The 27,424-nt window shown below is 49.4% G+C and overlaps 1 protein-coding gene across 1 annotated transcript; it reads right to left on the bottom strand.

Annotated features, from left to right (window-relative positions):
• Positions 1–26,981, bottom strand: KPTN (kaptin, actin binding protein). The gene is made up of 12 exons (XM_048501726.1): positions 26,510–26,981; positions 23,359–23,441; positions 20,855–20,939; positions 15,208–15,262; positions 13,810–13,885; positions 6,555–6,628; positions 5,992–6,101; positions 2,921–3,034; positions 2,239–2,311; positions 2,013–2,148; positions 1,080–1,241; positions 1–405 (listed from the first exon to the last, which is right to left on the bottom strand). Exons 1-12 carry the CDS (start codon positions 26,889–26,891, stop codon positions 1–3), a joined length of 1,755 nt encoding a protein of 584 aa, XP_048357683.1. The 5' UTR covers positions 26,892–26,981.
• Positions 26,982–27,424: the final 443 nt, after the last annotated feature.

Raw genomic sequence — 27,424 nt, 5'->3', positions numbered from 1 at the left:
CTATTTGGGGGTTAGGCCTTTGGGGTTACAAATCCATGAACACTTTGGGGTTAAAAGGATCTCACCTAGCAGAGTTGGGGAAACCCTGGCTAGTGATGCACAAAGCATCTGCTGCCCAACGAGGCGAGATGAAGATCTGCTGTCGCCAGCAAAGATTTCTCCCGCACGCTTCCTCGCTTTTTCACTTTCTATTCTCCTCGTGGTGCAAGCACTCAACTTCTGGCATGAATTTAATTTTGCTTTGCAGCCGGAGCGGGCAGATTTGCCAATGGAGACAGCTTTGCCTGGACCTCTTCCCTCCATTGCCAGCCCACCTAGTTTTTTCCCCCCCACTCCCTCATGCTGCTTTGCACTCTTCCCCTTGTCCTCTTCCCTGTTGCCGACTTCTTCCCGTTTCTCAAATGCCTGTATCAATACATAGATATCAAGCAGGGTCTCTTTCTGGCTCCACCCCACCTCCCCTGTTCCACTTCTGTCCTCCTCGATGATTGGGAGGGCATTTTTAAAACTTGCTTTCAGATAAGCTTCTATTTTAAAAAACAAGCCTCTTTCTTGCAGCAGCAGCAGCAGCAAGATAGCCATAGATGCAGGCAAAACATTAGGGACACAATCTAGTTGACCAGGCCATACAGCCCAGAAAACCTGCAACAGTCAGATGATTCCAGCCATGAAAGGCTTCTCTGCCACCACTTTTTTCCCGCTGGAAATCCCTCCCTTCCCATACCTCAGAGCCAGAGCTACCAAGGGACGGGAGGGTGCATTGCACCGGGTGCGTGCCTGGTGGGGTGGCTCCTCCCCACTTACCTTAGTTCAGCCTGAAAGTGGAAGCTGGAAAAGCAGCCTGTTTCACTTGAGGCTGAAAACGGCCTGGTGGGAACTACACTTCCCATGTGACCTTACGAAGTGTAGTTCCCACCAGGTCATTTTCAGCCTCAAGTGAACAGGCCGCTTTTCTAGCCTCCCCTTTCAGGCTGAACTAAAGTAACTGTGTGTGTTGGGGGGTGGAGCACCGGGGTGGGGGGCAGAAAACGCAGAGTGCGCACCGGGCGCGGAATGGCCCAGCTACTCCTCTGCCGTACCTGCAGAATATGCAGCCCTTTCAGGCACACCACAGCCAGCTCACAGAGTCCATCACAGGTCAGATCAACGTACTCCATGGACAGCAAAGGGCTGGGGAAAGCGCGCTGCCAGAGAAGACGGAACTCCCCTTCCGGCAGGAAGTACTTGTAGCACAGCAACTCCTACAAAGGACAAGAAGCTGCAAAACGCCATGTGAAACAGCCTCCTAAAAATCAGCATGGCCCGTACCGCAGATTCCCAAAGCTCTCTCCTACTTTACTTTCTTTGAAAGCAAGTCTCTGTCACTCATGGGTGTAGAACAGGTATGCGCTGGGAGGGCTCCGCTTCAAAATTGAAATGGTTGGGACTTCCTCTCAAGAGTGTGTGTGTGTGTGTGTGTGTGTGTGTGTGTGTGTGTGTGTGTGTGTGTGTGTGTGTCTGTGTGTCTGTGTGTGTGTGTCTGTGGCTGATGGGAATTGTAGTCCATGAGCATCTGGAGAGCCACCGGTTGCAGACCCCTGGTATTCTTCCCAAGTTTTTCACATTCACTCTGGCCTGATCCGTTGGACTGAAGACACGCCCGGGGATTAAGACGAAGAGTTGGATTTATATCCCTCCTTTCTCTCCCGGAAGGAGACTCAAAAGGGGCTTACAAACTCATTTCCCTTCCCCACCCTCACAACAAACACCCTGTGAGGTGGGTGGGGATGAGAGAGCTCCGAAGAACTGTGACTAGCCCAAGATTACCCAGCTGGTGTGTGTAGGAGTGCAAAGGCTAATCTGAAATCCCCAGATAAGCCTCCACAGCTCAGGTGGCAGAGCAGGGAATCAAACCCGGTTCTCCAGATTAGAGTGCACCTGCTCTTAACCACCACGCCACTGCTGCTCCTTCCGCATTGTGGCAGGGATGCTCTGCCACTGAGCCACGGCCCCGCCCCCATCCCATCCCTCACCTGCCCGTACGTCCCCAGCAGGATCTCAGGCTCGCGGTCAAAGTCGACGTCGGTCACCAGGGCGCAGATCACGCTGTCATACTGGTCGCTCGACGGCAGGACCAGCTGGTCCCCGAGGCCGTTCTGCAGGACGTTCCTGGAAGGAAGGGAGGCAGGAGACGCTGCCTGAAGAGCAAGCCGCCCATCCTGGGCCGGCAAAGCCTTCTGCTCTCCCCTCTCCCCTCACCTGTACACGACGGAGAGCTCGATAGTGCTGGTGACCAGAATGCTGTAGCTCTGGTTGCAGCTGCCGGCGGTACCTGGGGAGAAGATGCAAAATCAAGTGGAAACGTGAGCACATGTGATGCTGCCTCACCTTGAATCAGGTGAGGTTTGTCTACTCAGCAGCAGCAGCAGCAGCAGCTCTTCAAGGTCTCAGGTACTGCCTACTCAGACTGGCAGCTGCTCTGAAGGGTCTCAGGCATTGCCTACTCAGACTGGCAGCTGCTCTGAAGGGTCTCAGGTATTGCCTACTCAGACTGGCAGCTGCTCTGAAGGGTCTCAGGTTCTGCCTACTCAGACTGGCAGCTGCTCTGAAGGGTCTCAGGTATTGCCTACTCAGACTGGCAGCTGCTCTGAAGGGTCTCAGGTATTGCCTACTCAGACTGGCAGTTGCTCTGAAGGGTCTCACCTCACCTCTGAAGGCTCCACCTCAGGTGGAGGTGTTTCACATTACCTACTACCTGATCTTTTTAATGGATAATGCCAGGGATGTAATCTCCTTTGTCATTTACACCCAGTTTTGTAACACATTGCTCCTCTCAGAAAGACAGCAGAGATGCCTTCCCTCATGCCCGACACCTCTCAAGCTTCTGGGCATCACAGGAAACCAGATGGCACCCCCAAACTTAGGGGGTCTTGTTCTTTACCATGTGTAGCTGTGGTCTCCACGAGCTCGTCTGGACAGCAGGGAGCCGCTAAGGCAAACACGAGGACTTTGGAGATGGGCCCATCTTGCAGGACGTTCCAGCTCTGCAGCACTTCTAAGACGGGGAGGAGAAAAATAGGGAGGGGCCATGATCAGCCACCTCTGCAGCCACGGGGGCTCTGGAGAAGGCCCAGGTCAGCCACGGCTGCGTATTCATCCCTCCTGTGCTCCCAAAGGCACTCGAAGCAGTGGGCCGTGTGTGGTTTCCCCCTCTTCTGCCGCAAGTGGGTTGAAAGGCTGCTGTGAGTGCAAATCGTGGCGGCTGGAGCAGCAGCCAGGACCATTTGCCACCCCCAAGACTAATCCAAGGTGTGTGTGTGTTTGTTTGTTTGTTTGTTTGTTTGTTTGTTTGTTTGTTTCTTTCTTTCTTTCTATCTATCTATCCATCTATCTATCTATTTAATATACCGCCCCATCCCCGAAGCGCTCTGGGCGGTGTACAACATAAAGCCATAAATAAAAACATCATAACAAGACTTCCATAAATGTAACAAAAACAACGGTTGTATCCTAAGATGGCCTCCCACCTAGACCTAATCCTCCTAGGAGGAGCGGGGAGAGGTAGGGGGTCCTGATGGTATTAAGGACCCATATATCCCAATAATGGGTCCCACTCAGCGACTGGTTTCTCCAAAAGCCCGGTGGAACAGCTCAGTCTTGCAGGCCCTGCAGAAATCACCAAGATCCCGCAGGGCCCGGACAGCTGGAGGGAGAGTGTTCCCCCAGGCAGGGGCCAGAGCCGTAAAGGCCCTGGCCCGAGTGGAGGCCAGCCGCATCACTGAGGGGCCAGGGATCTCCAGTAGGTTGGCCTCTGCCGAGCGCAGAGGTCGAGCTGGGACATATGTGGTAATTTTGACCTTTAAAGCCCTACACAGCTTGGGACTGGGGGACCTGAAGGACTATTTTCTTCCCCACGTTCCTGCCCTGCAACTGAGATCACAGCAAGAGGCCCTCCAGACTGAAAAGCTCATTTGATGGGTACGCGAGGGAGGGCCTTTTCGGTGGCAGCCCCGGCTATGGAACAGCCTCCCTGAGAAGGTGCGTCTGGACCTCTTGTTCTCAATATCCAGGAGACAGCTGAAGGAGGTTTTATTCACGATGGCTTTTGATAAGTTCTTCTGCCTACCAGCAGTTTTAGATTATTGATTTTAACTAGTACTTTTAAATGCATTTTGATCTTAACCAGCACTTTTAACTGTATTTTGTATTATTGTAAACTGCTTTGAGTATCTATAAGGTGGAAAGAAGAGCCAGCGTGGTGTAGAAGGAGGAGGAGGAGGAGGAGGAGGAGGAGGAGGAGGAGGAGGAGGAGGAGAAGGAGGAGGAGGAGGAGGAGGAGGAGGAGGAGGAGGAGGAGGAGGAGGAGGAGGAGGAGGAGGAGGAGGAGGAGGAGGAGAAGGAGAAGAAGGAGAAGAAGGAGGAGGAGGAGGAGGAGAAGGAGTAGGAGAAGGAGGAGGAGAAGAAGAGGAGGAGGAGGAGCAGAAGGAGAAGGAGGAGGAGGAGGAGGAGGAGCAGAAGAAGGAGAAGAAGGAGGAGGAGGAGGAGAAGGAGAAGGAGGAGAAGGAGAAGGAGGAGGAGGAGGAGGAGGAGGAGGAGGAGAAGGAGGAGGAGGAGGAGAAGGAGGAGGAGGAGGAGAAGGAGGAGAAGAAGGAGGAGGAGGAGAAGGAGAAGAAGGAGAAGAAGGAGGAGGAGGAGGAGAAGGAGAAAAAGAAGGAGAAGGAGAAGAAGGAGAAGAAGGAGAAGAAGAAGAGGAGGAGGAGGAGTTTGGATTTATATCCCCCCTTTCTCTCCTGCAGGACACTCAAAGGGGCTTACAATCTCCTCGCCCTTCCCCCCCCCCCCCTCACAACAAACACCCTGTGAGGTGGGTGGGGCTGAGAGAGCTCCGAAGAACTGGGACTAGCCCAGCTGGCGTGTGTGGGAGTGTACAGGCTAATCTGAATTCCCCAGATAAACCTCCACAGCTCAGGCGGCAGAGCTGGGAATCAAACCTGGTTCCTCCAGATTAGATACACGAGCTCTTAACCTCTGCTGCTCCTGTGTAGCGATTAAGAGCAGGTGGACTCAAATAAGGAGAACCAGTTTGATTCCCCAGTCCTTCACATAAGCGGCAGACTCTTATTTAGTGAACCAGATTTGTCTCCCAACTCCTACACATGAAGCCTGCTGAGTGACCTCGGGCTAGTCCAGGTTTTCTCTGAACTCTCTCAGCCCCACCTGCCTCACAAGGTGTCTGTCCTGGGAAATGGAAGAAAACGGGTTTGTAAGCCACCTTGAGACTCCTTACAGGGGAGGAAAGCAACGTATAAATCCAAACTCATCTACTTTTTCTTTTTCTAGAAAGGCGGCTAATAAATGTTTTAAATACATAAAATAAACCCTGTGTGGCACATCAGGGAGAGAGACAGGAAGCTGTCCCAAAATTCCCTACGGAGTTCCAGAGCACAGTGGAGATGTACACTCAAGACTTGGTCTGAAAGCTCTAACCCAGAGATGTAGCCGGGCTGTACTGCGCCCGGTGCGCACTCTGGGTTTTCCGTCCCACCCCTCCCCACTTACCTTAGTGAGACAGTGCAGGCTGGAGAAGCGGCCTGTTCCCTTCAGGCTGAAAATGGCCTGGTGTGATCTACGCTTCCCATGAGACCTTGCGAGTCCCAAGGTCCCATGGGAGGTGTAGTTCCCACCAGGCCGTTTTTTAGCCTGAAGGGAACAGGCTGCTTCTCCAGCCTGCACTGTCTCACTAAGATAAGTGTGGGGGGCTCCCGCCACCGGGGGAGAGCCGCGGGGGGGGGGGGGTGATTTTCCACCCCCCTGGCGTGGGTCCGGTGCAACGTGGGCCCCCCGCCTCCTTGTAGCCCCGTCTCTGCTCTAACCACTACCCCATACTTCTGTGTCCCATCATAGAAAGCTGCAGAAGAGGCACAGCTGCATCTCCCCACCCAGTCACAAGCAAAGAGCTGTGGCTCAGGGGCTTAACAACCTCTGCTGGCCGGGTTGATGTGAGGGTCTTACCTCTGCTGGCCGGGTTGACGTGAGCAAGCCGGATGTAGCCGCTCTGGCAACCAAAGGCAGTGATGCGCCGCCCTGAGTCGGGAATGTTGAAAACGTCCAACCACAGAACACTGAGAAGGGGAGAAGGGGAGAGATGACCACAGCAGCATCCTGAGCAAGCCAGACAGGAGGGGAGGCACAGGGTGGGGAACCGTACCCTGGGGGTTGGGGACGGAAAGGGCTGTCAAGTCCCAGTTGACATGGCGACCCCACAGGTTATCAAGAGAAAAAACTTTCAGCAGTGGTTTGCCTCTAGCTGCCTCTGCTTAGCCACCCTGGACTTCCTTGACGGTCTCCCGTCCAAATACTAACCATGGCTGACCCTGTTTCGCTTCCAAGACCAGGCTAGCCTAAACCATCCAGGTCAGGGCAAAAGATATACAGAGGTGGTTTGCCATTGCCTACCTCTGCATAGCAACACGCTCACAGATTATTAGGGGGACCCCTACACCCACCCACCCCCATGCATCATATCACACCGTTCCCAGGTCAACCTGCCCAGCCGCTGGGAGGGGGCTGCTTACTTGCTCGGAAGGTCCTTGAGTTCAGGAAACAGATCCTCCACCGGCTGCTCCTCAAACTGGTGCAGTTCTTCGTTCTGCAGGAAGGGGGTGCACTTTGACGCCCTCAAATTAGTGGGACCCCACCCCCGAAAACATTCAGAGTGTTGTCATGCAGGGAGGAGAGGAGGGAAGGGAAGCCAAAGAGAGGTTTGCCAGGCTCCACAGGAGAGTCTAGGGCAGTGATGGCGAACCTTTTTGAGACCAAGTGCCCAAACGGCAACCCAAAACCCACTTATTTATCGCAAAGTGCCAACCTGGCAATTTAAACTGAATGCTGAGGTTTTAGTTTAGAAAAATCCGGTTGGTTCCCTCTTCCTCCGCCCCACCCGCTTGAGCAGGGGCCAGCCTGCTCTAGCCTCCAGCAAGTCCCACATGCACCGCTCTTTGTCTCTCCAGCATCTCAGCCTCCTCTGTGACCGCCCCCCTCGGGCAGCAGCCACCCGGAGCACAGGCACCAGGCCTGCCAGCCGAGTCCTCCCTGCTCACTGCAGTGCGCGCACGTCGTGCTCAGTGGCCCAGGCCAGCCTAGATGTGTGTGTGTGGGGGGGTGATTTTCCGCCCCCCACATGACTACTCTGTGTCCATGTGCCAACAGAGAGGGCTCCGAGTGCCACCTCTGGCACCCGGGCCATAGGTTCGCTATCACTGGTCTAGGGCTCTATCGCCCACATTCGCCTTTGGCGTAAATAGCCACAGGATATTTTGCCTGCAGAACCCTGATTTCCAAGCAGGGCCTGTGTTTACTTTGTCCTAACTGAAGAAGGAACACTCACTCGGTCTCCCAGCTTGCCCCTGTGTGGGTGGAAATACAATTATCCCTTCCACATCGCAACTCTCCTTATTGCGGTTTTGATATATTGCGGGTCGGCATAAGAAATTAAATGGGAATTGGGTGGGGGGTGGGGGGGAGTTTTGCGGAAGCCGCAGACAGCACACGAAGGCCAGCAGACAGTACAGGAAAAGTCTAGAAACTCAGGAATGCCTAAAAAGTATGTATAGTATTGTACAATATCAACATATTTTATCTTTTAGTGCCATAGATCGGGCGCCTGTTTTTAAACAACTTCTGTTTGATAAAAACTTTGGTTGTTTTAATTTACAGTTCCTCGCTGTTTGTAATTGCTGCATAGGTTTTAACGGGTTTAGTGTTTTTATGCTGTTGATTTGCTGTTCGGTAGCACAGCCGTATTGTGAGCCGCCTCGAGCCCTTCGGGGATGAGGCGGCCTATAAGTTCAATAAGTTCAATAACTCACCATTCCTCCCTTTTGGGGGGAGGGAACTTTAAAAGTAGAATGCTGGACGCCACTCATATTTTCATTTTGCTGAGATTTACTGTATAATTATTAGAATTAATTCTTATGGTTTTATCGCTGCTTTTAAATGTTTTAACTATCTTATATTGTTACTTCTACATGTTGTACACCGCCCGGAGCCCTTCGGGGATGGGGCAGTATAAAAGCCTAAGAAATAAATTAAGTAAGTAAGTAAGTAAGTAAGTAAGTAAGTAAGTAAGTAAGTAAGTAAGTAAGTAAGTAAGTAAGTAAGTAAGTAAGTAAGTAAGTAAGTAAGTAAGTAAGTAAGTAAGTAAGTAAGTAAGTAAAATATGCACAATTTCTTTTTTGGAAGTTAAAAAAAGAAAAAAATTCAGGCTTCTTCTCTGGTACGAAGGGAGGGCCAAAAATTTTATGCAGATTTCCAGATCGTCAGGGGCACCACGTCCCCAACCCTAGTGTCGTGGGAGGGGTGACTGCACAGGCAAAGGGCTCTTCAACCTCTGCTTCCCCAGCATACACTGCATCGGAGGCTTTAGCAAATTTCCCCCTCCCGGGTGCGTGAGCAAGGAACAGGGCAGCATAACAAGGAGAGAGGTTTTGTCCAAGCTGCTCCTGCTATTCAAATGAGGAGAGGGAGGTCAAAGAGCCCTTTGGGTCTGAGGGCAAAGCACACAGGGCTCTGGAGCCCTTTGCCAGCCTTGTGGTTTATGGGTTTGTAGCCCCTTTTCCAGCCATGAGAAGACTCACGTGGACCCACGATTGCTCTCAAAAACGTTCAATTGAAAGATGCAGGGAAAATGAAGCCCGGGGCAAAATCTGAGTTTTCCGCCCCCTGCTCCCCCCCCCTCCCGTATTGGCAGAGCCCCCCCCCCCAACAGAAGAATGATTTTTTGCACCAGGTCATCTCAAAGTCACCATCACATTACAGAACATACCCCAACTTACAAATCTGAACACATCCAGGGCTCCCTAGTGATGCTGTCGGGGGGGTGGGCGAGGAGATCCACCCTGAAACAGCATCACTTCTAATGTTGTTCAGACTAGAAAGCCCAGATTCTCCTTTTAAATCCACCTTAAAGGGAGACTCTGGGCTCCCTAGTTTAAACAACATTGAAAGTGATGCTTGGGGGGGGGGGGGGTCCACCCCAAAACAGCTGGTATTACCAGGAGTGTCGCTTGATGATAGCCTGAAATTTTGGGGCCGCTGGCCTAAAAACTGCACCCCCTGCTGGCCGACAAAGTAAAAACACTAAAAATATCAAAAAAATACAAACGAACCCACATTTTTCTGCGCCCCCTTCCTCCCTCCCCCCGATCAAATGGTGGGCGCCCGGGACATTTGTCCCCACACGTCCCCATGGTAGCTATGCCCCTGGAAGGATGTCAATTGAAATGTATGGTCGAAGGCTTTCACGGCCGGAATCACTTGGGTGCTGTGTGGTTTCCGGGCTGTATGGCCGTGTTCTAGCAGCATTCTCTCCTGACGTTTCGCCTGCATCTGTGGCTGGCATCTTCAGAGGATCCTCTGAAGATGCCAGCCACAGATGCAGGCGAAACGTCAGGAGAGAATGCTGCTAGAACACGGCCATACAGCCCGGAAACCACACAGCACCCATGTCAATTGAAATCTTTCAAGGTTTTTAAGCAGAGGCTGGGTGGCCATCTGTCTAGGGCCGTGGTGGTGAACCTTTGGCACTCTAGATGTTGTGGACTACAATTCCCATCAGCCTCTGCCAGCATGGTCAATTGGCCATGCTGGCAGAGGCTGATGGGAATTGTAGTCCATAACATCTGGAATGCCAAAGGATCGCCAACACTGGTCTAGGGTGCTTTGACTGTGTGTTCCTGCATGGCAGGGGGTTGGACGGGATGGCCCTTGCGGTCTCTCCCAACTCTATGATTCTATGCTAACATGTCCAACAAAACCCATCAAGTCAATCCATCACGTTTTAGTTTGTACAAATGGGGGGGGGGGGAACAATCCAAGAAGTTTAACTTGATGAGAGCCATTTTAAAATCTTTGTTTCCAAAGGGCAGACAGCTTATCATGCCAGCTAATAAAACATTTCAGGGGAAAGTCATAACGTGGCCTTTGTATGGGATTGAAACTTGGGGATGGAGTGGAAGAATTCTCGCTCAGCTTGAAATCATTCAAAACACCTTCCTAAGAAAAACCCGCCGGGGCGCCCCTGCTCCGTTTTTAAGGTCAGCTGTTGGTCTCCCTTCGAGCGCTTCAAGAGTCCGCTTGAAATTATTAAAATACTACAGGTAACTTGCTGGTTATCGACAACGACCGTTTGGTAAAATACAGCCTTTGGTATTTCAAAGGACAGAGCCAACGCTCTAAATTACTGTTCCCGGTTTTCCAGTTTTCTTCCTTCCCTTCCCAGAGGTGATAAAGCGTTGGGACCTAACAGAAATCCACAGATTGCTTTTTGAAAAAGATGCCCTTCGTGATATCAGCACGTTGCACCCATCTAAATTTTTTTTTGTATTTTCCATTTAAGAAAAAAAAAATGTATCCCATTACTTAGCCGATTCAACCAATGCCTCAATAAGAAAAGCAATTTCTAAGGCACATCTCCAGACGATGCCATCTGAATTCTTTCAGGGCAGTTTCTAGAAAACCCCTGCAGAATATCCCTGTGCTTGCAGTCAGGTTGACGATATTGTCCATTATGTTTTATACGGCTCCTTCTTTGTCCCCATGCATTTTAAACTGCTAAATCAATTTCTGGCAACTTTTCCCAGCCCCGATGAGGAAAGCACTAGTTTTTTATTGCCTGATACTATCTCGTTGGGAAGTCTTTTTTCTTTTTAGCAACCAACATAAAGCCAAATGTTTTCATGCTTACGCAGGGTTTATTTGGGGGGGTTTATTTTACTTTTAATACATTAGTAATATGCTGTAATAATTTTTGTACCAGGTGATCTGTAATTTAATAATGTTCTGGCCTAAGGCTACAAGTGTTTGGATTTGGATTTATATCCCCCCTTTTTCTCCTGCAGGACACTCAAAGGGGCTGACAATCTCCTTGCCCTTCCCCCCCTCACAACAAACACCCTGTGAGGTAGGTGGGGCTGAGAGAGCTCCGAGAAGCTGTGACTAGCCCAAGGTCACCCAGCTGGCGTGTGTGGGAGTGCACAGGCTAATCTGAATTCCCCAGACAAGCCTCCACAGCTCAGGCGGCAGAGCGGGGAATCAAACCCGGTTCCTCCAGATTAGATACACGAGCTCTTAACCTCCTATGCCACTGCTGCTCCATTATGTACAACAGTACATAAACGACTCTGACTCTGAGGTGTACCGGATGGCCCCTGGGTGGGCTGGCGGGGGTTTCTGGACTGCTGGAAGCCTCAATTCTGACCCTCCATAATAAAACTGTTTCAAAGTGCAGAGGGGAAACAAAGTCAGGCACTGGATTTTCCAAAGTAAAAATGGAAGAGCTCGGGAAGGGAACAGCAAAGTAAAAACTGAATCTGATTAAAATTGTTCATTCACATTAGGGGTGGCCAACCTATGGTGCTGCAGATGTTCGTGGACTACAATTCCCACCAGCCCCCAATTGGCCATGCTGGCAGGGGCTGATGGGAATTGTAGTCCATGAACATCTGGAGCGCCACAGGTTGCAGACCCCTGTCCTAGTGTGAAAGGTGAACCGCTACACTACACTGACTCTCTGGCAGGGTCCGGAAGGCTCTGTGGAAGAGGGACTAAAGCAACTCTGTACTTGTCCCTGGTTTAAACCAGAACACATTAAAGCTGACGCAGGGCTGATATTCGAGGTTCTCCGAAGGGGAAAGATCCAGTCTGGAAAACAAGCAGGATACTTAGAACAGGAGCGGATTTTTATGTGCAAGGGTCAGAAAATTGAAGAAAAATACAGCTCAGGAAAATCAACCTGGGGCCTAGACAAGATTGTCGTTTTAACTCTGATGTGCGCAGTTTAATATACACAGCGCGCCCAGACGTATTTGCCTCCGAATGGTATCAACTTCTCAAATCAAAAATTTACTCAATAGGTGTATTGCTGGAAGATCTCTGTATGCTGACACCCAGAGAAATTTTCCAAACCTTGAAAAGTAAACTTCTAGAACAGGAATATCATATCTTGTTGGGGCAAGCAAATAAATCCATGCTCACCCCTCTCTGTCGGAATAATACCGGAACAGGGGCACATAGCCAAATATCTTGAATTATTAACTGAACCCCAACAGAGATGGATTATCACAAGGGCCAGATCCAATACCTTCCCATCGGCCATTACAAAGGGTCGTTACTTATCCATACCTCTCCAGGATCGGGTTTGTCCACACTGTAAAAATCAAGTGGAGACTCTTGCTCACATTATTCTTGACTGTCCGAGATATGTGGGCATCAGGAATTTCTCTCCCAGGCTGGCCCTAGACAAATCTGGAAGTGACTTTGACTGTTCTGTTGTGGAGCTTCTGTTAAACAACGCAGGTGTCATGCTCTTGGAAAAAGTAGCAAAATTTCTTTTGCAAGTGACAGAACTTTCTAAGTAATGTCTACTGCTATATACAGTCTTCCTGTCTGCGCTTTGAATGTACTCTTGATTTGTATTTCAAAAATGTCTGGCAACGCTCTAGAACCTATTTTTAAATGCCAAATAAAGGTGGCTGTTGTTGTTGTTGACAATATTGTCTTTGGAGAGTGGGTGGAGTAATATCACACTGACAAAAGGAAAGGATTTTTAAGGAAAATCTTCTTAGGAAACGAAGCATTGCTAATAATTATTTTAAAGTATTTTATTTTTATTTAATGGAACATCCTATGCGGAAGCCTGAGATGGTAACAACTAAGTGAGAGAGGCAGAGAGGCCGAACTCCAGCGAGGTAACTTGTGTCAAACACAGCAGAAGGCTGCGGCCTGCACTGAACTATAAACCAACTTGCTGACTTGCCCGATTTCAGTTAGCTTGTAAATATTTTGCCCTTGCCAACATTTTTTAGTGTTCCTGGAAATAAAAACTTCTTGTGATGGTTTAACTTCTTGAAAGGCCTCTTGTGCCTTTATTCGTTTTTGGATGTCGGACAGAAAAAGAAAAGAGAATTTGGGGGATTTCATATTTATGATATACTCCTCTGTCGCAACTGAGCAGTTTTACAGTTTTCTGACTTAGTTCACTCATTTTTGTAAGGTGGGTAACAAATAGCCAATTATGCTACCTCAGTGCTCAACAATAATAATCAAGGCAGGCGTACAACAGGTACTGTCACAATATTACACCCATGCGTACTCCAACTCACTAGGTGAGTATCATTTCAACATTATCTTTCTATCACAAATATACAAACTGTTTTTTCTTACGCTATATAAAAATATATATAGCGTAATAGGAATATAATATTGAATAATATGAATGTTTTATTTTTTATATGGCGTAAGAAAAAACAGTTGTGCTCCTGGAGGAGTAAGGAAAAAGAATATTCTGTGCAACAATTGTAAGTGCATATGGGACGGTTCTTTGGGTTTTTGTTAATTATATGAAAATGAAAGGATTAGATAGACCTTATATATCTATTTGTACATTTCAGATTGGCTTGACAAAGGACTGCTGAAATAAAAACCTAATCTAGAGGTTTTATAGCCATACCTGATGGTATACTTACCAGTGAAAATTTTTTGTATATTTGTGATAGAAAGATAATGTTTAAATGATATTCACCTAGTGAGTTGGAATACGCATGGGTGTAATATTGTGACAGTACCTCAGTGCTCAAGATGGGGAGGGGGGGGGCTGCTCCGTGAGCCCTCACAGTGACAGTTAGAATTTTGGTGGGAAAATTCCCGAGAGCACCTTATCAGAGCAGGACAAAGAAAATGGTGATAGGCACCAATCAGACAGACCCCAAAGAGAAAGAGTGGGAGGGAGAGGAGGACTCGAAAAGGTAGAGCCAATTCTCTTGATGGTCTCACCTCTTTGTACAGGTGAATTGCAGGATCATTACCGCTCAGCAGGAAGACTGTCTCTGGCTGGCCCGCAACCTGGACTCTACAAGGCAAGAAGAAAACTTTGATGAGGAAAAAAGTATCCGCGAGAAGCAAGCCTTTATTGGCATAGACAACAGTACAACAATAATAAAAAACGGATTAAAAAGCATATACAATACTGGTCGAAGGAAATCTACTGGCGTGTAGTAATTTCCAGGAGAAAGTCTGCCACTATCATACAGAGAAGGATCAGGGTTGTCCAACAAAATTACGTGTAATCTAATTAAATCGGGGAGATGAGGGTAAAAATGTAAAAGGAGTCAGATTCCCACATACTTGGATCTGATTTCCTTGAATCTGAGACAGTGTAGTCAGTGTGGTGGGCCAGAAGGAATTCCAGACTGGAGCCATCGAATTTACATTGGGCAGCGTAATCTTTTTTAGCCTTTTCTTGCTTATTAAATCTGCCATGTAACAAGGCAGAAGGCATAACATTAAACCCGGCGAGCATCACTGGCAATATCTCCTTGAACAGGTTTTATTAAGCAATACAGGTAGTGTGCCAAGTGGCCCCATTCAAATGGGAGAGAAAAATACAGGGGGGAGCACGTTTTCTTGGCTGCGGTGATTAGGGTAGAGAACTCTCTATCCAATAGTTGACCTTTTAATTTCCTATAAACTTCTGAATAGGACAAAGGGCAAAGTGAATCCACTGACAGTCCAATAGAAGCAATTTTTTCTTCAATTATGGAAAACCAGGGGTTGGAATGGGTGTCAGAGAGTATCTATAAAATTAAATTTGTGAGTTTTCCGAGTTAAAAAAAAAACAATTCTGAAATCACAACACGCACACACACACACGCACCCTCAAAAGCGACACAAATCAGAAGTTCAGTAGAGATAGACCAGGCTTCCGGCCACATTTGGTTCCTTCTCGCTCAGCTCCAAGAAAGAAGGGCCATTTGGCATCTCTGCATCGGATGCAGCTGGAGCGAATGGAAAATCTACCTTACACATTTCAAGGCTGTTGGAAGCTTTCACTGGCTTTTTATGATTGCGGTTTTAACACATGGACAGTTTAGGCAGCTTTCTTGGAAGAGCATCAGGGAAATTTTCCAAATAAGTAATAACTATGAGGAGATTTTGCAACTGCTAAAAAAATTCTTTCACAGATTCCCTGGTTCAAATGCACACAATTTATTTGTTTTGATTTTATTTCCCCCCCTATGAGTCTCCTCAGGCGGATATCTGCGCAGAGAAGATATAAATACGCTGATCGAGATCAAGAAAGAGGAAAATCCACAGGAGCAGAAAAATATCGGGCTTCCACAAAAACAGGAATGAAAAAATGCCTGGGAGGGAGGAGAGAGGATGTATACCTACTCTGCATGGTAGAGCTGGAAAGGGGTAAACTGTAGTTCTAAGTTCAAGCAGCTCACTGGAGAGAAAGAAAGAAGGAAGCGCCTCTGAAACAAACAAGAAATCGTGTAATCATGTTCCTTTCCTCCCCTGAAAGAGCTCTAACCATTCTCTCTGATGCTGACGGAGCAAATAATTCTTTATCGAATGATAATGTGGACCTATAGGCCAGTGATAGCGAACCTTTTCGAGACCGAGTGCCCAAATTGCAACCCAAAACCCACTTATTTATTGCAAAGTGCCAACCAAGTGCCAGCAACTGAGCTCACTCCCAGGTAAAGGATCGTGCTTTAATTCTTTGCAGGAAAATCAGTGGGGTTTAACAGCGCTTAACAGGGTTAGCTACACTGCTTCCCCCAAACTAGGTCTTGGGTTTAATGCTAATAATCGAGCCCAGCGGCCCAGGCCAGCCTAGATGTTTGTGCGGGGTGGGGGGGGGGGGCTCTATTTGCACGTGCCCACAGAGAGGGCTCAGAGTGCCACCTCTGGCACCCATGCCATAGGTTCGCCATCACTGCTCTAGGCCAACCCAATAAATCAGCCAAGATGCACTGAAGAAAGACCACCAACCATTTTGCTCACTGCCCACAGTAGCTCACTTCTTGCACTCTGCGACCGATGCATTCGCTGCAAATCAGTCTCGCGCTTCTACCGATGTGTTCAGCTCTCCCTCAAAATCTGGGTGGCCGACTTACCCCGATTGTTAAGATTCCCACCCTACTGATGCCTCGGTCCGCCCGCTCAGTTGTCTGGAGATGGCAATACACAGAAGGCCTCGCAAAGAGTGCAAAATTTGGACCCAAAAGTTAATTAAGAGCTGCAATCCTATGCCCGCTTGCTGAGGAACGAAGTGGGAATTATTGTCAGGACTGTGGCAGCCATGGCAAGGGGGGAATGGTCTATTACTGCTTGTTACTTTGCAGATGTCCGGGGCTCTCTCCCTCCTTCCCAGGACAGCCTTGACCAGATCTTATCTGGAGGGGAGGGTGAACTGTTCCCAGGCTGGTAATGCTTTGTAGTAGGGAATGTGGAGGCCGTTTGGCTCTGGGGGAGGGGACAGTAGGGAATGTTTAACATCTATATGCGACCCCTTGCTCAGCTGGTGCGGAGTTTTGGGCTGATTTGTCATCAGTATGCCCAGAATGACGCTTTCAAGCTCATTCTGATTGATGGAGGGAGCAGCTGCCGCCCCTCGCGAAACCTCTACAGCACTGTTTGGAGGCGGTAGCTGGCTGGTTGCGACAGAGCAGGTTACAACTGAACCCATCGAAGACGGAGATCCTCTGGCTGGGCCGTGAGGGAGAGGGGGGGACTTTCCAGCCGCCGGTGTGGGAGGGGCGGTACATTGGCGCCGAGCCCCCCTCCGTCCGTCACAGCCTGGGGAGTCCACCTGGATTTGTCTCTCTCAATGGAGACCCAGGTGCAGCCCATACAGCTCAGGGCTGCTTTTCCACGCCGCCCAAGCCGGCTGGCTCACTTTCCCTCTCCAAGCAGGGCTTCAACCCTAGCCACTGTGATCCACGCACTTAGCGGTCACCTCAGATTGGACTATGTGTAACTTCGCTCTACGCTGAGCCTTCCTTCTTGCGCCTGATCCAAGAGATTAAAAGCTGGTCCAGCATACAGGCGGCTGCGCCTGCTGGCGGAGTAGCGCCACCTGGGGACACCTCCAGCCCGGTGTTGCGCCAGCTGCACCTGGCTCCCAAGTAGGATTCGGATCATTTTCAAGGTGTTGGGTGTTGACCTTTAAAGCCTTCACAGCGGCCTGGGACCATGGCATTATCTTGAGACCGCATATCACCCCATGCACGTCCCTGCACGGCCTCTCCCAGTCCAGCTAGAGGCCAATTGCCCATTGGTGGTCCCTGTAGCCTCCCAGCGGGCCAGGGCCTGCGGCTCTGGCCCGGCGGCCTGGTGGAAACGCTCTCCCACTCCAGCTGTCCGGGCCCTCCGCTTGGGACCATGGCCCGGATTCCGCTTAGGGCACTGCAAGGCGGGAGCTGTTCCGCTTGAGACGGGACGCTGGAGGAACTGGCGGCTGATGTGGTGCCCTTCCCTGCTTGGCCCTCAGCCCGACCAGGACAATTGGGTCGGCCATTGTCATCTAGCCGAGACCACCATGCCTCCCCTGGGGGGGGGGGAAGAGTGGGGAGGGAAGAATCTTAAAAATTAAGATGTTGGGCCCGATTTATATTTTTTACTTTTTCCTGATGAAATTGTGGATTTAACTTTGTTGCTGCTTTTAATGTTTTTATTTACCTATACTATTGTTTTTTTATCCTGTTTGTACACCGCCCAGAACCCTTGGGATGGGGCGGTGATTATAAAAAGATTATCATAAATAAATAAATAAATAAATAAATAAATAAATAAATAAATAAATAAATAAATAAATAAATAAATAAATAAATAAATAAATAAATAATATAGGCAGCAGGTTTGAGCGGGAATCTTCAGATTCCTCTTTGCTGATGTTTACCTTTCACTGCAAAATAAAGACTTTAGAGCAAATCTACAGTTTCTACTATTTTCGGACTCGAGGTTTGACAATTACAGAATGGGGTGGATTGGCGCACACGTCTATTCTGTGACTGATGCACAGAAAAAGCATTTCTACAAAACACAATACCACCAGGGAGCAGCAATTAGGCGTGGTATTTGAAACGGCTAAGAGTGGGTGCAGTCAGAGGAACCGGGTTTGATTCCCTGCTCTGCCCCTTGAGCTGTGGAGGCTTATCTGGGGAATTCAGGGTCAGCCTGTGCTCTACCTGCGCCAGCATTCGATGCCCAGGCCAGAATCACAGCTCTTCAGAGCTCTCTCAGCCCCGCCCACCTCACAGGGGTGTTTGTTTGTGAGGAAGGGAGGGAAAGGGCAAAGGAAGTTGTAAGCCCCTTTGAGTCTCCTACAGGAGAGAAAGGGGGGATATAAATCCAAACTCCTCCTCCTCCTCTCTTCTTCTTCTTCTTCTTCTTCTTCCATCTTCTTCTTCTTCTTCCATCTTCTTGTCACTCAGTTGCCAGTACCTGATTTCCAGAATCCACTCTGTGTTTGGCTAACTAAACTGAAAGGGTGTCTCAAGAACTTTCAAAAGATGAGCTTTATTGAAGAGAAGTCCCTTGTGTAAGCACCAGGTCATTACTGACACATGGGGTGACACCACAGCACAATGTTTCCTTGGCAGACTGTGTTTGCGGGGTGGTTTGCCACAGCCTCCCCACATCACCCACCTTTTCCCTCCAGGAAGCTGAACAGTCATTTTATTAACCTCGGAAGGCCCGAAGGCTGAGCAAGCCTTGAGCCAAAACCGACTTCTATCAGGATTGAACTCAGATCATGAGCAGAGCTTTGACCGCTACGCTGCAGCTTCCCAGTCTGAACCACGGGGCTCATGATGAGCTTTATTAAGAGTTTGGATTCATAACCCCCACCTTTCTCTCCTGTAAGGAGTCTCAGAGCGACTTACAAACTCCCTTCCCCTTCCTCTCCCTACAACAGACGCTTTGTGAAGTCAGTGGGGCTGAGAGAGTTCTAAAAGACAGCCTGTTCACCCCTGCCTGAGACAGATCCTCCCTGTTGGTTTGCCTGCCTGCTAGCCAAGCAGAAGTCCCACTCCTGAGTGAGCTGCCATTTCAAGTGCCTGGGTGCCCATGGGAAGGAGGTGGGAGGTCCTTTCCCCACTCCTAACCCCATTGGAAACACCTGCAGGGGGTGGGGTCTGGCATTACAACGTGGGAGTTCCCAACCAGCAGCCCAAGCTGGCAGCTGACTTGGGCAGCGTGCCGAAGGAGCACCAAACGCCCGTTCAGGGACTTGTCTGGGGGAGGGTTGATGGAGCGAAGCCTCTATACTGGTTCACTGTGTTTTTAGTTTTTGTGGTTATGTGGGAACTGTGATTTGGGGGTTAGCTGATATAATTGGTTATTGTTTATAGCATATCATTGTGATGCATTATTATGCTGTTATTGATTTATTGTTGTTGCTGTTTATTATGCTGTTATTATTATGCTGTTGATTATGATTTATTGTTGTTGCTGTTTATTGTTTGTTCACTACTGCTGTTTGCCGCCCTGAGCCCTCTGGGGGAGGGCGGGATATAAATTAAATGTGAAATGAAAATGAAATTATCCCAAGGTTACCCAACCGGTGGAGGAGCAGGGAAACAGATCCGGTTCATCAGATAAGAGCCTGCTGGGAATCAACCCCAGTTCTCCAGATCAGAGTCCACCGCTCTTAACCACTATGCCACTATTTACTTTACTCACTACTTGGCTGCACTGGAAGCTGAAAGCAACAACCAACAAAACTAACTTTGGAAGAAAGGAATTACAGATTGGGAACGCCTCCAGCAACGGTAGTTATAAGGTGGGGAAGGTTTCTATTGTCAATTGCTGGGGGGAAGGGCTTGAACGCAGAGCCAGCAGCTTCAAAGCCCTGTTCTGTGCTCCAGTAGAATTGCCTCTGTGGCCACACAGTAGCCCCCCCGAGATGGCTAGCAAAGAAGCCACACCCTGCCTCAAAAGGCCCAATGTGAGTTGCAGAAGCCTTTTCCAATTACAGGGGAGCAGCTGCATTAAGCTCTTGCAGCCAAAATAAATAGGTACAATTTATATTTGCATAGATTTGCATGTTTATATTTGCATAGATCAGTGATGGCGAACCTTTTCGAGGCTGAGTGCCCAGACTGCAACCCAAAACCCACTTATTTATTAACCAAAAAAAGTGCCAACTGGCCATTGCAATTTAACTCCTAGAATATACTTTAATTTCGAAAAAGATAAGGTTGGCTTTCCAAGAGCTGCGTTACTTGAGTGGTGAGCCGGTGAGCTTTTTTTGCTTTGAAGCAACTCCTGTAACAGGCTTAACGAGCGGTGAATCTACAACCCCAGGAGGATTTCACTCAGTAGCTAAGCCCCATATTGCCAGGCAACTGAAGGCTTACTCCCAAGGTAAAGGATCAGCTTTGGTTCTTCCCATGAAAATGGTAGGAGTTTAATCATTTACAGCGCTTTTAACAGGGAAGTTACCTACACTGCTTCCCTCAAAACTAGGTCTTAGGTTTTACTGCCAATAATCTCCACAGAAATAATTACCCTATTATCATGCATGGCATCTAACTCTGTGCACGCGTCCCCACTAGAGAGGACTCTGAGTGCCACCTTTCTGGTGCATCTCGCCATAGGTCTTGCGCTTTCCACCACTGGCATAGATTCTGGAACAGAGCAGAGGTCCCTTTATAGAAGATGGGTTTGTAGTGCTTTGCAATGATTATTTTATGTACCGCTTTTATTTAACTGCACTGTCCTCCACCTTCACGACCGGCTTTTTGTGTTATGCTATGGCATGCCTTAAACAGTTTTGTTTGTACGGTTGTCCAGCTTTGTAATTTTAGCCCTTCTGCACTGTGAATCAGATCTCCCCGCTGTCGGGTTGTTCTGCATTCTGTCATCTGCCTAGGCTCTCACTGTGACATAAGAAAACAATACAATATGTTTGGCTTGCTTCTGGAGCCCTTTTGGTTTCAAAAATCGGAGTAGCCTAAAAGGCTGGAAAGAAAGAGCCAAGGGCAGAGAGGATGGGATTAAACAACAAAGGCACTCCTTCCAAACTTACGTGCAATGGAATCCAGATTGTATTCTGAACCTGGTTCATAGTCGCAGTAGATGTTAAGGAAAGGGCTGGCTTTATCTCTGGAATCCTGAAGAGAGGAAAAGACAGCAAAGGACAACAGGGGGATGTGATCTTTGCCAACCCCCCCCCCTCCTGCTACATACCAACTTCTCCCCTGCTTGCCACACCTTGTGCAGGGGGGCAGGGAGAGAAGAAGAAGAAGAAGAAGAGTTTGGATTTATATCCCCCCTTTCTCTCCTGCAAGGAGACTCAAAGGGCTGATACCAAACTCCCTTTGCTCCCTTCCCCTTCAATAAATAAACACCCTGTGCAGGTAGGTGGGAGACTCCGAGAGGCTCGAGAAGCTGTGATGACTGAAGCCCAAGATCACCGGAATCAGCTGGCGTGTGTGGGAGTAATCCAGCCACAATCCTGAATTCCCCCAGGACAAGCCCCTCCCACAGCTCGAGTAGGCTGGCAGAGCTGGGAATCAAACCTGGTTCCTCCAGATTAGATACACGACCTCTTAACCTCCTACGCCAGGGGGAAAATGTGCAATCTTTGGTTTCACAAGACCAATATTTCAAGGGAGATTTCATGCTGAAGCAGAAGAGGAGGTGAAGAAATCATGATCCGTTAAAGGAAATCTCTTTGCTCAGCAGTCATTTTATACAAGGTTCAATCACAAAAGGGAAACCCCTTGGATTGGGCCGGGAAGTGAGAGAAGGTAGGATGATGTAGCAGGGTCAGCCCTCGGAAGGCAGGCACCAAGCAAGAGGAAGGCAATGGCCGATCCTTTCTACTTCTCAGTTGCCTTGAAAGCCCCTTGCTGGGGTCGCCATTTTAGACACATACAAACGAGCATACTAAGGAGGTTGAATCATGCAGGTGTGCCTGCCTTCCCAGCCGGGCTTAAGCAAATGTGCCTGCCTTCCCAGCAGGGCTCAGTTCCAAGAAAACATACAAAGATCAAAGCATCACCAACGGAATGGCATACCCTGTGGCTGCTCAAGCTATAAATAAAAGTATACAAGCTATACATAAAAGCAAATCGGCATATTTCCTCTGTATTTACTACACTCCCCACCCCCACTATATGTGACTTTCCAGATAAGATGTCCCCTGTGTATATCATTATAATTTGAACCATTCCTTCTGGAAAATCTCCATTTTGGAAAAGGCTTTTTGGTCACAATACTAGAACCAGGGGGGCATACATTGAAAATGCTGGGGGGAAGAATTAGGACTAACAAAAGGAAACACTTCTTCACGCAACATGTGATTGGTGTTTGGAATATACTGCCAAAGGTGGAGGTGATAGCCATTAACCTGGATAGCTTTAAAAGGGGCTTGGACAGATTTATGAAGGAGAAGTCGATCTATGGCTCCCAATCTTGATCCTCCTTGATCTGAGATTGCAAATGCCTTAGCAGACCAGGTGCTCGGGAGCAGCAGCAGCAGCAGAAGGCCATTGCTTTCACATCCTGCATGTGAGCTCCCAAAGGCACCTGGTGGGCCACTGTGAGTAGCAGAGGGCTGGACTAGATGGACTCTAGTCTGATCCAGCAGGCTCTTTTTTATGTTCTTACGGTCCAGTTTGAGTTCAGTAATTAGGCTCAGATTTTTCATTCAGCTGATGAAACGGGTAGTCTGGGAAAAGCAGGCCATTCTTGTGTATGCTTTGTAGCCTTACTTTTCAGTATCCTAACTGTGGGAGTTAACAAGATTATCTGGGGAATTTCATTTTGACAAGCAGCTAAAGCAGGGGTGGGCAATTATTTTTTCCATGGGGAAGCATAACCAACAGAAAATATTGTGGAGGGCCGGGCCAAAAGGCTGAACTCAATCCTGCATAATAGGGCTGATAAGTGACAGACAGGTGCACAGATCAACTTGGAATCAGTGGCAACTGTCCTGCATACAACACTATTTGGCACAAAGAATCACAGGCTTAACCTACCTGCATAGTTGTCGACTGTGACAATCAAGCAAGTGGAGAGACTTAAGTCCCTTGACCTACATTTTTCATCGACTGGCGCTTTTGAAAGCCCCGCAGAAGCAGGCAGCCAAGGCAACCGGCTTCTGCGGGGCTTTCAAAGACGCCTCACTCCCCAGCAAGGCAGGGGGACGAGGCGCTTTTGAAAGCCCTGCAGAAGCAGGCAGCCAAGACAACCGGCTTCTGCGGGGCTTTCAAAGGAGGGGATCGCCCCAGAAGCCACTGTGTGAGGGGGGAAGGGGAAGGGTTAACGTGAGCAGCGCGGTTCTAAACAGGTCCTCTTAGGCCAGGGCCAAGTCTGTCATAAGGGCCAGTCAGGGTCATCCGGCTGTATAATGCCCAGGTCTGAGCTAGAGGAAAGACCTGCAGCACCCTAAACTCCTCTCCCCTCCACACCACAATCTTGTTGGTCTCTAAGATGCTACTGAACTGGACTCTCACCGTTCCACAGCAGACCAACACAGCTACCTTCTGAAACGATATTTATAAGCAGAAATCAAGAGCTACATACCTTAATGAAAGTGATTCCCACCACCAAACCCCGTTTGGGAGGAGACTTGTTGAATGTGTCAATGGATACGATCTCGGCATCAACTGGAAAGGGAAAAGAGATCCGTAAAGGTTTCGAACGGGAGAGGAATTGTCACCGACACGACTGAACTCTCAAACAATAATAAAAGACCAACAGCCCAATAGCAGAGCTGCCTGTTACAATGCTTGTATTTTGTGAGTGAATGCAAGTGATGCAATTCCTTACATTCTTAAACAAACAGCAAAGACATCCAGCGAAGACGGAGGTTCTCTAGCTTGGTCGGGTGGAGAGACCTATGGATTTCCAGATGCCAACCCGGGATGGCGAGCTGCACATTTAGCTGCATCTGTCAAGAGTCTGGGTATGATCCTGGACTCCAGCTGATCGCTGGAGGACCAGATCACGAGGACTGCCCAGGACTGCCGTTTTTCATCTCAGACAGGTGCGGCAGCTGGCTCCGTATCTCTCTAAACCTGACCACAGCCACAGGAGCAGCAGTGGCGTAGGAGGTTAAGAGCTCGTGTATCTAATCTGGAGGAACCGGGTTTGATTCCCCGCTCTGCCGCCTGAGCTGTGGAGGCTTCTCTGGGGAATTCAGATTAGCCTGTGCACTCCCACACACGCCAGCTGGGTGACCTTGGGCTAGTCACAGCTTCTCGGAGCTCTCTGAGCCCCACCTACCTCACAGGGTGTTTGTTGTGAAGGGGGAAGGGCAAGGAGATTGTCAGCCCCTTTGAGTCTCCTACAGGAGAGAAAGGGGGGATATAAATCCAAACTCTTCTTCTTCTTCTAATCCATGCAATGGTCGCTTCAAGAATAGACTGCTGTCACTCACTCTACACGGGCCTACCTTTGTCTCTGATCCGGAAATTAAAGTTTGTTCAGAATGCAGCCGCAAGAGTGCTTACTGGGGCAGCCAGTCGCAATCGTACAACACCAGTTCTTAGAGAACTACACTGACTGCCGGTGGAGTTCTGGACCCTTTTCAAAGTGTTGGTATTGATCTTCAAGGCCTTAAGTGCTAGGGGACCTGCATATCTTCAGGACAGCATCTCCCCTATAAGGCTCCTCCGTTCATCAGAGGGGAACCTCCTGGTGATCCCCAGCTCAAGGGATATGACAAGAGCCAGGGCTTTTACGGCCCTGGCTCCAGCCTGGTGGAACAAATTGCCTGGTGATGTCAGGGCCCTGCGGGGACTACGTCAGTTCCGCAGGGCCTGCAAGACATGGCTGTTCCACCAGGCCTTTCCCAACTAGCCAGCCGAATTGACTGAACACAGAACAACATCTTCTTTGGTCTCTGGGGGAAGGAAGGAAGGGTGGATGGTGGGAAGGATGAACTTATGTTAATTATCATCTCACCTTTTTTTTAATTGGTTAGGATTTATATTTTTATATGGAATGTTTTAAACTTGTAACGCGCTCAGAGCCCTTCAGGGATTAGGTGGGATATTCGTCAATGAGCAATTGACGAGAACGAGCGAGCGAGCGGAGCAGAGACGGATAAGATAAGATAGATAGATAGATAGAATGAATAGATGAATGAATGATAGATAGATAGATAGATAGATAGATAGATAGATAGATAGAGAGAGAGAGAGAGAGAGAGAGAGAGAGAGTTGAAGTATTGTTGAAGTCTTTCACGGCCGGATTCAACTGGTTGTGGTGGGGAAACTTTCTGGGCTGAAATATTAGCCCTTAGTCTGAGTAGATCTTGTTTCCGAGCGTTCCATCCTGCCATCACCAGCCTGGCATCTTCAGAGGTATATCACAGAGAGTAGTCTGTTACACACTGTGTCTAGTGAGAAGGGAAAGTTTAGTGGGGTATATAATTGTTCATGGCCAAGGGTGGGGAACCAATCAGTAAGTGTTTGGGTGGAACTTGCTATGGAAAAGGTGTGGTTGAGTGCATTGTATTGTGGGTGGGGTTATCAGTCCATTTTTTAAGTACTGGGAGCCAAGATTTGTTAATTCTAAGAGTCTCTTCTTTCTTGTTGAAGTTGTCTTGGTGCTTGTGAATTTCACTGGCCTCCCTGTGCAGTCTGACATAGTAGCCTTCTGAATTACTATGTCAGACTGCACGGGGAGGCCATTGAAATTCACAAACACCACGGCCACAAAGCCCAGAAAACCCACAACAGCCAGAAGCAAAGATATTTCAGCATAGAATGCAGACCCTAAAGAGGCATGGATGCAAATGAGGAATATCTGCAAATATGTACTATAAAGGAATCAGGACGCGTGCATCTCTCATCTCTTCCCTTGCCACCGCCCCTCCCCCCCAAATCTCCATGTAGCATAATTGTGTGCAGTTGCCTTGGACGCTTGTGATCAAAAGAAAATGTTTGTCAGGTTGTGTCTATGCATATGTTGGGAACAAAAAGGCAAAAATTAAAAAATAAATGGCTTCCCTCACCCATGGCACGTTGGCTAAAAAAACTTTCATCTACCAGTAGGGAACTACAAAGAACCAGCAACCTTTTCTTTTTGCATCTCCTCTGTCAGTAATAATGGGATAACAATACCAGCCTACCTTGCAGGGGCATCGGAAGGATTACACCAACATAAAAAGCTTGTTCTGGGGAGGCTTGGAGGTGCCTTATGTGGCTTCACTCCTCCATCTCAGTCCCACGCCTAGGGTGGCCAACTCTGGGCTAGGGGACATCCCTAACATTCACACCCTGCGCGTGAGCTCCCAAAGGCACCCGGTGGGCCACTGCGAGTAGCAGAGGGCTGGACTAGATGGACTCTGGCCTGATCCAGCAGGCTAGTTCTTATGTTCTTATGACATACCGAGAAATTTGGGGAATGGAGTCTGAGGAGGTGGGGATTTTGGAAGGGGAGGGACCCAAAGAGGTAGGATGCCATTCAGTCCACCCTCCAAAGCTGCCATATTTTTTAAAAAGGTGAACAGATCTTGGTCGCCTGGAGATCGGACGTCATTCCGGGAGATCTCCAGTTGCCCCCGGGAGGCTGGCCACCCTACCCCAATGGGCCAAAGAACAGTGGCACCTGCTCACGATCCTTTCCGCAGGGTCGGAGATGGCATGAACCCAGGGGCCCTGACCTCGTGACCCACCCTGACCTCGTGACCCACCCACCTACCTGGGGACCCCCAGCCCTCCCTCACCTGGGATGTAGGTGAACTGGAGCTCCCGGGCCACGGGGCGCAGCTTCTGCCGCAGGTCCTGATAGCGGAAATAAATCACCTTCCCCTTCAGGGTGGCGGCCAGGAGGCCCCCCGGCCCGTCCCCCCCGGCCCCCCCTGCTCGCGGGGCCCCCTCCTGCCCAGACGACAGGCATGGCGCCCCTTCAGGGACCCCCTTGGGGACCTCCGCGGCCTCGCCCCCCGGCCCCCCCTCCGGCCCTAGCCCCGCCCCACAGGGCCCCTCCTGGCCCCGCCCGCCGCCCCGAGCCGCCCCCGGCAAGGCCGCCAGCCCGTAGATGTTGCTCTGAGAGGAGAAGCGGGTGAAGCTGTCCTCCACCAAGGGGCAGCCCGACGAGGGCTCCATGCCGGCTCAGGCACCGCCGAGGACAGCCCTGCTCAAAAGAGAGAGGGACCGACGGAGGCGTGAAAGGGGCCTCCCGTGCTTGGCGCGCGGTGGTGACGTTGCCGCAGCGCAGCGTCCCGGAAATTGGGCCAAAGCGCCTGTCTTCTTTGCCTCCGCTGGTCTCTGCCCTTTCCCAAGATGGCCGATCCGGCGTCCAGCTGGGTTCTCCGCGGCGCTATCAGGAGGGCGTGATGTCAGAGGCCTGGCGCGGCAGGCCGCTAGTCGGAAGTGCGTCACGCTGAGCGCGTCAATGGAGCTGCAGGGAGCCTCTGCTTCAACGGGGGAGCAGTAGTTGGCTTAGAATGGGGCATTGAGTGCACTTCGTATTAACTCCTTCGGGTCCGTTGTCTTGGTTTCATTTTTAACGTAACATTCCCTATCCCCTTGGTGGGCTTTTGCATATATTGGACTGTCAGTGGATTCACTTTGCCCTTTGTCCTATTCAGAAGCTTATAGGAAATTAAAAGGTCAACTATTGGATAGAGAGTTCTCTA

The sequence above is a fragment of the Sphaerodactylus townsendi genome, linkage group LG06 (genome assembly GCF_021028975.2).
Source record: "Sphaerodactylus townsendi isolate TG3544 linkage group LG06, MPM_Stown_v2.3, whole genome shotgun sequence".
In the NCBI taxonomy this organism is placed as follows: Eukaryota; Metazoa; Chordata; class Lepidosauria; order Squamata; family Sphaerodactylidae; genus Sphaerodactylus; species Sphaerodactylus townsendi.
Note: the sequence above shows the minus strand (reverse complement) of the source record. Positions and strands in the feature narration are given on the sequence as shown.

Excerpts from the sequence above, each read along its gene's own strand:
- KPTN (XM_048501726.1), bottom strand. The coding sequence starts at position 26,891 with ATGGAGCCCTCGTCGGGCTGCCCCTTGGTGGAGGACAGCTTCACCCGC. Across the intron at positions 2,312-2,920 it reads GGAGACCACAGCTACACATG|GTACCGCCGGCAGCTGCAAC; the intron begins GTAAAGAACAAG and ends TCTTCTCCCCAG. Across the intron at positions 406-1,079 it reads AAGGGCTGCATATTCTGCAG|GCATTTGAGAAACGGGAAGA; the intron begins GTACGGCAGAGG and ends GTATTGATACAG.